Source organism: Ostrinia nubilalis, chromosome 23, assembly GCF_963855985.1.
Source record: "Ostrinia nubilalis chromosome 23, ilOstNubi1.1, whole genome shotgun sequence".
In the NCBI taxonomy this organism is placed as follows: domain Eukaryota; kingdom Metazoa; phylum Arthropoda; class Insecta; order Lepidoptera; family Crambidae; genus Ostrinia; species Ostrinia nubilalis.
The window spans coordinates 4,932,516-4,943,431 of record NC_087110.1 but is presented as its reverse complement, the minus strand read 5'-3'; the positions used below and the strand labels follow the sequence as shown (position 1 = coordinate 4,943,431).

General features: G+C 36.8%; 1 protein-coding gene across 1 annotated transcript; it reads left to right on the top strand.

The window, feature by feature from the left end:
* Window positions 1-701: 701 nt before the first annotated feature.
* On the top strand, window positions 702-10,663 carry LOC135083210 (uncharacterized). The gene is made up of 8 exons (XM_063977944.1): window positions 702-891; window positions 1,190-1,246; window positions 1,695-1,787; window positions 3,169-3,293; window positions 5,301-5,376; window positions 6,369-6,487; window positions 7,043-7,181; window positions 9,684-10,663. Exons 1-8 carry the CDS (start codon window positions 822-824, stop codon window positions 10,661-10,663), a joined length of 1,659 nt encoding a protein of 552 aa, XP_063834014.1. The 5' UTR covers window positions 702-821.
* Window positions 10,664-10,916: the final 253 nt, after the last annotated feature.

The following is a 10,916-nucleotide window of genomic DNA, read 5'->3' as shown; positions in this document are numbered from 1 at the left end:
TCGCGGGAAGTAGGAGATAGGATAAATTATATTATCATCCAAAGGTTTTTTTATGTAGCAAATACTTTTAATGTTTTCAATTGATATACCTAGCTACCTAACGTCAATGATTTTTTACAATTTTTTAAAGAAAAATAGCACTTTGGTAAATGTTTCGCCACCCCTGGTGTAATATTGTAAACCGCAATGTACCACAACACGACGCTGCTACATCTTACCCAGTTACAATAAGAGCGATTTTCCAACGAAAATTTGTGTAGCCTGATGGGCTGTAGCCTGTAAGTACGTGTAGCAGCCTGGTTGCAAAGAGTTGCAAACGCGCAGATTTATGTTATTGCTATTTGAGTTTAATTTAGGCATTTTGGGAATGAACTGCGAATTTACCGATTGACAAAGATTGAAAACTCTCGGATGCTTGGCCCTATTAGGATTATGTAGGGTTTAGGAACCGAATTCCCAGGATCTCCAAATAACTTTATTTTACCAAATAGGCCCATAAATAGGCCAGTCAGAACCATTATTGTAAAGAAATGGTAAAGATATTCGTTTTCTTATTTTATAGACATCATCCTTACCTTTTTTCATCCCCTCCCATTTCACTTCTAAAATAACAACAGGCTGTATAGTATTTATTACGTTGCACGTTTAAAAACATAAAAAGGTGACATTTGACAAATCGATCGATCAATGGCGGCATTTTTTTGACGTTTGTTTGTTGCCAAACGTTTTTGACTGTACCACGAGTATTATTGCATTTTTAGTGTATTTAAGTTAATTAAACACATTTCTTGTGTACTGTGAGGATAGTGTAAACGTTCATCATGAGTTTTAGCTTTGGAAGCGCCACAACAACCGCTGGAAGTACATTTGGTACCACAACACCATCAACAGGTATGTTTGTCATTTTACACTATTATTCTACCAAGATTCTACATAAATTATTATTATTATTTTGTGATAAAAAATACTTTTATAAGTTTTCATTTTGGTTACGTCCATATCTAAGCGCATCGCAGAAAATTAATACCATGACATAACCTCAATTTCTGCATACAAAATGTATGTTATTGAACAGAATCAGCATTTTCTCTTTATAAGTCGTAATATTACGAGTTTTAGCATAACCTTGGAGGTTTATTTGTGATTTTTCTTTACTTGGTTCTTATGTTTACTGTTTTATTACATTCAGGACTAGCATTTGGCAGTGGAGATGCATCTAAACCGCTGTTCGGTTCTTCAAGTACAGGTTGGTATGCAGTTACTACTGTGAATGTTTCATTTGAGTTACTTCCTATAAACAGTTTTGCTAGAAACCTTCCTACTTTTATTGGGTAGTTGAAACCATTGACCCGAGATTGCAAGCTTCTTTAAAAAGATTTCAGATTTAACATAAAGGTACTTACAATACTTTGCATTTTGTATTAGACGTAAAAAAATCAATTTAGTTGTAAATCTCGATTTTTGGCTGATACTACATTGATTTAGAGAACAATCACAGGTTTCTAAAGGTAGAAAATGCATAGAATCCTTGCATTTTGTTAGCTCTAAAAGTATGCTAGATGCCAATTAGCCGTGTGAACTACCCAATCTAACTAAACCTCTAGAAAATGCATTCTTATCTTGTAACACAATAACGCTAGTCTGTTTTTTATTTGTTTTTGTTTGAAATTCATTTCATCTTTCATTAACAACAGAAAACAAACCATTCAACTTCTCGAGTTCCACGACCGGTGCTCCCGCATTCTCATTCGGAGCTAAAACATCCGCCACAACTGCGTCTTCATTGTGTAAGTTCTTTAAACGTTTTCCCGGATACAGAACTATCTAAAAATCATCATACTTGTAATATTTATCAACAAGAATCTTCACATATAAATAAAATCATAACCTGTTACATAATTCTCTGATATTAAATTAATAAAACAAAAATGTTTTAAATTCCATCCCATTTTAATTAGGTTATTTTTTCTTTTTAGCCAAGCTCTGTGCCATGGCTGTAGAATAATAATAAAAATATTATGTGGGTATTTTTAAAACACAAAAAACACTGGATACCTGCTAAATTCAACTTAATTAGTCAGTTATTAATTTTCTTCCACCAAATGCAGTTTAATTATTGAATTTATTTAAAATTATTTCATTTATCTAATATTATCATTGTAATTATTAATTTATTATCTTAGTGATTAGTGAAAATGAATAGATTTAGTTCTAAGAAAAGAGGTAAAACTTTTTCTCTTATTTAATATTTAGTTAACCTCAAAAGGGCAGAAATTGGTATAAAAAAACTATTGTTTATCTCTAAAATACCTATTGTTATGGATTTTTTACAATAGACTTTCATACTTTTTTATGAGAATCTTAATTTTTGTTACTTAAATAAATGTCAAATTAAAACTTATTTCGAGGACATGATGATAGATTTGAAGGTTGCTTCTATTGTTTATGAAAAGATAATTATGAAAAATGGCTTGTTGATACTTTAACAAAGTATAGTTTGCAATTTATTACTGTTTTGGCTTTGATATTTCTGAATGAGCATGAGCTTATAAAAATGTTTACATAACTATCCGACTTTCCTTATCGTTTTTGTAAAGGGGTATGGTAGTTTACCTATAAATTAGTATTTAATTGATTGAATTCCGCAGTTTGCGATGTTTAAGTAACTACATATCCCAAAATAAATTTAATGCCTGCCATCAAGTAAATCCTCCCACCAAATGAGTACAAATTTTCAGTCACTTATAATCTGTATTTATGTGTAAAGGTACTATTTGGAAACACACGACATGAGGCAGCAGCAGACGACGTGTCGCAGCGACACTACTGGTTTCTATGTATTTCTATGAAATACCATTCGTAGTAAGCGACACGTCGGCTGGAAGTATTTCATAAAAATACATAGAAAGCAGGGATAGCAGCTAAAGCATAGATGTCCGTAACCGTAACCGAAACCGGTATAATATTATTCCAATATCCGTAACCGTATCCATAACTGAAACTACATATCTATAACATCCCTGATAGAAAGTGACGTGTCGCGGCAACACGTAGTCTGCTGCTTGCGTGCAGTCGGCTACAGACTTGCACCTTTACATAAACTTGTAATATATTAACAACTTGTAATATAATTCCTGTAAATAATCTGAAACATACATTTACCCACAGTTTCGGCCTCACCAGCCACCACCACTTCAGCGTTTGGTGCGAGCAAGCCGCTGAGCTTTAGCGGGTTCGCATCACCACCCAACCAGACCGTTGGCAGTCCTGGCTTCGGGCAGCCTGCTGCACAGGTATGTAAAATAGATTATTGAGTAAGTACCTATATCTTAATTTATTTTATTGTCAGAAAATTTTGTAATGTTTAATGTATTTTGAGTTGTCTAAAACTAAATAATATGTAAGTATAGCAATTTTATAACTTCGAAAACAAAAACTTTTGCACGTCGCATGCGACAGAATATTCTGAAATTTATTGAAATTAACATCAATCTGTAACCATGTTCTTGCAAATAAATTATTTATTTATTTATTTTATTTAATAAACAAAACGAGGCCATAGAATGCCAAAGGGACTCATGATAACATAACAGATAGATACTAGATGGAATTGAGAATGTTACTAGGTATGCAAAATCACTTGAAACCTATGTTACAGTTAGGCTTTTACATTTACAAATACATTAGTTTTTATTTCATTCAAAAATACCCAGTAGTTATGATTTTATAGGCATTCAAAGTTCGCTTAAATATTGAGTCCCGCCGACGGTCACGTGACCCCGCGTGACGTACATTCACAGTGTCCGCTCACTAGAAAACGGATATAAACATACTTAAATACATTTTTTTTTGTAAATACAAACTTATTATACATATTAACACCCAGACCCATGACAGAAATTCAAATTGAACCAAACCCAAACTTGATGCGATTGTGTCGTTTTATTGCGAATTACCTTCCAGCTCCATCATTCAACCCTGATTACTATATAGAATTAAAGTACTCATCAATACAAAACGAACGAGCCCAAACTCGATGGATTTAAGTCGTTTTATTATAGAGTTCCTATGGCCACCTTCCAGCTCCATCATCAGATCAGCTCCATGTCATCATAATATTGCATGGTCATCCAAATCACATGTGTTTGCGAAATTTCAGCTTAATCGGTTGCCTGGAAGTGGGTCTTAATTCAGCTTGCAAGATTCCACCCATACAAATATGAGCCAGTCACTGTAATATGACGTCACGCGCATAAAATGGCGGGCCGGCTGCCGCCCGCACTTTTAAAATTCAATATCTTGGAAACTAATTGACGTATCGAAATAATTCTTTCACGTGTATTTTTTATTTTTAACAGAGAATACAGAAAGCTAAACAACAAAATTAGTGAACATTCTTCATTTTCATAGACTAGTATTACTTGCTGATATAACAAAATTGATAGTGTCCAATGTATAGCCTGACCAGGAACATAAAAACCCTGGCATAGAGGCGCCTCAATTGCATTTGATAGTGCAACACTGAGTACAGTCGTACCTGTGTTAAATTAATAGGCTAACTTTATGTATCAGGATTCAGGATTATGGGCTAATTTGATATTTTCATAAATTAACGAAAAAATATTATTATAGGTAACCTGGTTTAAATAAATTAAATGAAACCATCAATCGAGCTAGTAGGATTTATTTTATTATTCATTAATAATCAAATTCAGAACTTGAATATTCAACTGCAATGTCTGCTCATGAACGCTTCAAACTCGATACTTCTTTCCCAATTCCATAAAATTCAACACTTAGAAAGTGACAAAAAACTTTAAAATAGGTAGTTGAAACAAACCACAGCTAATTTTCATAGTGGACTGTACTATACGATAAACATGTCAGTCAATTTGACAACCTTTGTTGGAAACATTATTCAATGAAAATATTGCCCGAACCCTTGGTATTTCTCTTCGACAAATACTTTAACACATTGTGAACCACTTTTCTTTCATGACTATAAAAAGATTTTAGCAATTTCATTCACAAAATCAATTGCACACATTTAAAATAAAGTTTGTTTACACTTTGACAGCAATAGACTGACATGCAAGGTGACATGTCAATGAAGTTTTCAGTTACTGTTGCCATTAAAAGAAATTAGTACCATTAGTTTTCCGCAACATGGCGAGGGTTTTTATGTTCCTGGTCAGGCTATAATTACAACTGTTTGCCTTTGGAAAGTGGCATAGCAAATAAGTTGTACTAGCAATTATATTATATGTGTATTTGTGTAACTTTTCATATCCTTTTTCCAGACTACCGCCCAAAACTTATCATTTGGAGCTGCCCAGTCTACGCCTGCTCCTAGTTTCGGAACCCCAGCAACACAAGGTTTGTCATAAAAACCTAATAATTATTAATCATCTAAAACAAGACAGCTTACAGGCGGGGCCATATTATGTAGCTTTTAAAACAGAGATGCACACTCGCCAATATTTTATTAATCATTACGTATTATAAACAACATCATGTCTGTGTAGTCATCCATAGCCAGTGTGAGAGAAAAAGTTATATCAGAGTAAATACAAATGAGTAGGTCATCTTCATAGAAACGCACCGAGCGCGGTTTGTATGTGAGCGCGCCAATACGTATGCGGCGCGCGCACGCACACACTGACAAGCGGGGAGTTGCACCGAATTTGTCAGTGTGTGCGTGCGCGCCGCATACGTATTGGCGCGCTCACATACAAACCGCGCTCGGGCGTTTCTATGAAGATGACCTACTCATTTGTATTTACTCTGGTGATATGTACTGTTTTATTGTTACACCGCCTGCCACGAGTCTGCGCCGAGTATAGACCTGTACATAGATGTAATATTGAAAACACGCACGATGGCCCACCTACAGGATACTATTCGACAAGGCCTCACATACGAGCGAACATTGACTTACGCACGCGTATTCTTGTGTATGATGGAAGAAAATAAAGAAAATGGTGTACTAAATACTGTGCAGTATTTAACTGCCTAAATAATAATAAAAACACAGAATGTACTTTTTTAAGTTGCCTCAAGACACTGAGAGGTAAATAAGTAGTTAATATTATTCATGATAATTCATGCTAAATCATGTATTTCCTCCGCCATTTTCCGCAGTTTGGCACCTCACGTCACATCATTTTACTGAAGTCAGCCCTATAGCTTCGGCGCAGTGCCGATCACTGACGTTTGTCAACAAAATGGTGCTTGACTCTTGAGACAGGCTAAATTACACCATATTGTTAATGACATTGAGCATACATTTTTTTAAATACCTTCGCGAAGTAAAACTTCTGTACGTAGTACTTATTATTATTCTGTGCTAATACTTCTATTTATCATAGCGGCCCCAGCGTTCGGCGCAGGCGCATCCAGCGGTTTCTCCTTCGCCAAGACGACAGCGTCAACCGGGTTTGCCTTCGCCACACCCACCTCCGGTTTCTCAGCGCCTCAGGCTACCACTGTGAGTATTAATTTTATTTATTTCATTTGAAAGGCGATCATAATGCCAAGATATGGCATAAAATTCAATTAAAATGAATAAATTAAATATAAAAATGTTTTTAGAAAAAATATTTTACCTAGTTAAATAGGGAACACTTGCAAAATTATTTCATGATTGAATAAAATTAGTTAGTTAAAATCTAGCTGGACAATCTGTAAAAGAAGTATTTTCCACTACGATCGGGCCTACTTAGTATTTTAAGGAAAATATTTTTATAGTTCTCTAGCTAGCTAGAAAATAACTGAGCTGACATTAACTGGTGAAAAAACCGGAAGATCGTGCTCTTAGGCGTTCCTTGGGATAAAATTTCACCATATTGGACTACATTTAGATAATTTTACCAGTATTAATCATAATAGATTTTTATTTTTCCAGTACAAGCATTTCAATGTATTGATTCTTGGTAGTATCTAGGTATAGAAAATCTCAATTTTTCAATAAAAGTTTTTGTAACTTTTGTAAGAAATGTTTATTTATTTATTTCTTTCAATTTTAACGTTTAAATCTCCACAGGCCACCACATCAAATGCTCCACAAACCACGCAGTCAAGCTTTTTAACGTCCACAACATCAGCCTTTGGGGCGAAGCCCGCGTTCAGTTTCGGAGCCTCCACGCCTGCCTTCGGAGCACCCGCGGCCGCCGCTAGTGCAGGTAATTTAAATTCAAATTCAAATATTTATTTGCACAATTTTGGGTAAACATAGTAGTCTTAAAACTAGTATAAGTAGATCGCCAAAATTTTCTGTACATGTAAGTCAGCGTACAAATATTTAAATAATTTCTACAAGAATAAATTACAATTTATTTATTTACTAGCTTTTGCCCGCGGTTTTACCCGCGTAAAATTTAGTATGTCACAGATCGTCATAAATTATAGCCTATTTATGTTAAACTGGGTTATAAACAGTAATACTGTAAAGATTCAACAAAATCCGTTCAGTAGTTTTTGCGTGAAAGAGTAACAAACATCCAGACATCCAAACAGGGTTGCTTATTTAAATCAACTTGATTTAAATCATGATTTTAATCACGATTTTTATTACATGATTTTTTTAATAAAAATCATTGATTTAAATCAATGACCGAAAATGGAATTAATGAAAGGCTGGGAGTTAATATTAATCAACTGTAATGTTCGAAAACAATGTTAATATTAGGTGTTAATGTATGAAATTGTCGTTTTGTATGGAGAAACTGAAAAATTTAATTTTTCCATACAATCACATTTGCGATTTTCCAGATAACCACATAATTAATTTTTTTGGCGGTGTTGCCTGCTCCATACATCAATTCTACGTAAATAAAAATGTATTCCGTAAGAAAAACTAAAGAAATGATCGCAGAACCTAATAAAAATCAAAAAAATCAAATTAATCAAAAAAATCGTGATTTTTATCCACCCTGCATCCAAACATTCAGATATCATGACATCCAAACTTTCGCATTTATAATATTAGTAGGAAGTAGGATTTATAATAAATATCCTTAGACATTTTACACTGCGCTTCTAGTCCCAAAATGGGTACTAGACAACGGATATAAACATACTTAAATACTTTTTTTTTGTAAATACATACTTATTATACATAGAAAACACCCAGTCCAATACATACAAATATGTTCTTGCACACAAATGTTTGTACTGTGCGGGAATCGAACCCGCTACCTCCGGAATTGTAGTCCGTTTCGAACCACTACACCAAACGGCCGACGATCACCAACAAGGTGATTTATTTATTTGATCACCAAGGTTACATTGTAGCACTCACAAGAAAACCTTACAAATACGACACTTCTTGTTAAATGTAAACTTAACTAGCGGCCGCCCGCGACTTCGTACGCGTGGATCCCGTTTTATCCCCTTTAAATTTTTCCTGAATTTTCTTTGCTATAAACCTCACGGAGCCCGAGACCTTTCCAACGAATGCAAAACCGTGGAAATCGGTTCGTGCGTTCTGGAGTTATAGCGTCAGGGAGGAAAACCCGACTTATTTTTATATAGTAGATTAGAGGTGAACACAACATGCATTAGAGACTGAAAGCAACAGCAATAATCATCATCATCATCATCATAATTTCAGCCACAGGACGTCCACTGCTGAACATAGGCCTCCCCCAATGATTTCCATACTGACCGGTTGCATCCAACGCCTTGTACCACCTTTATGGTGTCGTCTGTCCACCTTGTAGGTACGTGGCTTTCATTCTAGAACCTTGCTACCCATCAGCCGTAGGGCAAGATAACCGCGGAGGAACGGCTTGGTCGAATTTGTCGGCTATTCTCGTGAAGACCGTCAATTTAAACGAACACTACAGGCTAAAGTCCATAATTAGCACCATCATTTATTAACTTCATTATAAAGTAAAGTAAAAATTAAAAGTAACATGGTGCACCATAAAGAGGGTAAATAAAAACTAAAAATTATCACTGTTACGGGATTTGACAACAAAACACTTTTATAAAGGTAAACAAATCTCGACGTTTCAACTCGGTTGCACGAGTTATTGTCGCGGGCAGACTGAAGAGATACGGCGTCGTCTGTTGCTGCGTTAATAGTAATAATTTATAGTGAAAATGCAACATACACTCAACATCAAATAAACCGCACCTTCCGCGACGCGAACTTTAAAGATTTTCTTCTGACACAATCATGGTACCCCAACAATATTGGTGTTATTTGAAAGCCCAATAAATATCCTTAAAGAAAAATACATTTCATTTCTAAATAAATGATTAACTTATACCATAAATGTGACTTGAAAATAGACCTCACTTTGGGCTCACCTCTGGGATCAATTAGACCAATTTTTATGGTTATAAAACCAAATAAAGATCTCACGTGTCCTTTTTTAACAGATGGATAGCGATTAATCCCAACTTAACAGTTTTAAAGTCATAAAAAATGGCTATAGCGTAACTACCTATTTTTTGAAGAAGTGACTCTGGATCCTTGTAAAGACACATTTTTGGGGTAAAAACCTTTCCTTTAATGAAATGAAGTTTAGAACTAGGCTTTCAAATGGTACCAATGTTGGTGGGAAGTGGGGATGCATACGTTTGATAAGTGCTTGTCGCGGGAGGTGCGATTTATTTGATGCCGAGTGTAGTTTAAAAGATTAAATAAAAACTAATTTAAATACGTTTTATTCCAGCACCTGCCTTCGGGGCCACCACAGCAACTCCTAGCTTTGCGCTAGGCGGTCAGCAAACAGCGGCGAATACCGCCCAAACGACCCCAGCCAAAACCCAAGGCCTCAGCTTTGGTGCTTCCACTTTCGGCACTTCTACGGCTCAAACCCCGGCCTTTGGCAGTGCCACGACACAACCGGCCCCGGCTTTCGGCACTTCTACAACCCAAGCTCCGGCTTTTGGCTCATCAACAGCCCAAACGCCAGCTTTCGGCACATCAACAGCCCAAGCTCCGGCTTTCGGCACATCTACGGCCCAAGCTCCCGCATTCGGCACCTCTACGGCCCAAACGCCCGCTTTCGGCACTTCTACGGCCCAAACGCCCGCTTTCGGCACCTCTACGGCCCAACCGGCACCAAATTTCGGCGCGTCCACCCAAGCCCCAGCCTTCGGGACTTCCCAACCGGCTCAAACGTCAGCCCCTAGCTTCGCCCAAACAACTTCAGCGCCATCTTTCGGCGGTTCGGCCGCGCCAGCGTTCGGCACATTCCAAGCCCCCTCCACTGGTCTCAATTTCGGCGCTACCACCACGGCCGCGTCAACTCAGCCCAGTTTCGGCGGTCAACAAACCGGGCTTAGTTTCAAACCAAGCACGACCCCGGCCACTCAAACTGGGCTTAGTTTTGCGACTACACAGCCGACTCCATCTTTCGCGCCGTCTACTACCGGGCTTAGTACGGCGCCGACTGGGCTTAGTTTTAGCCAGCCGGCTGCCTCGACTGGGCTTAGTTTCACAGCCACTACTGGGCTTAGTTTGACGCCTGCGTCATCGGCTGCGACTACGGCGGGATTAAGCTTCGCAACGTCGGCTGCGTCTACGCAACCGAGCACGGGGCTTAGTTTTGGAACTACCACCTCGACAGCTGGGCTTAGTTTCGGAACTAAAACTACGGCTGCCACCGCCACTTCTAGCCCTGGTCAGTCATTTTTATTTATTTATTGAATTGTAAAGCACCTATAGAGAACAAACAGTAACTTTTTTATTTATTTTATTAATTTATTTATTTATTTAAGGATAGTACACAGCACAATATCAATCTGTGATAACAATATTTTTAGTAGATTTTGTAGGCCAATTATGACTATCCAACATTAAACATTTCTACATACCTTCTCGAGTGATAATTATCACAATCAAATTATAATTTGTGTGAATGTGAATGTTATTTATTTCATTCTAATTATTTCCATTGTTT

Bases quoted from the DNA above. Each gene is read 5' to 3' on its own strand.
- LOC135083210 (XM_063977944.1), top strand. From the start codon at position 822: ATGAGTTTTAGCTTTGGAAGCGCCACAACAACCGCTGGAAGTACATTT. The intron at 1,247-1,694 runs GTTGGTATGCAG...CATTAACAACAG, and splicing joins GTTCGGTTCTTCAAGTACAG to AAAACAAACCATTCAACTTC. The intron at 5,377-6,368 runs GTTTGTCATAAA...TATTTATCATAG, and splicing joins CGGAACCCCAGCAACACAAG to CGGCCCCAGCGTTCGGCGCA.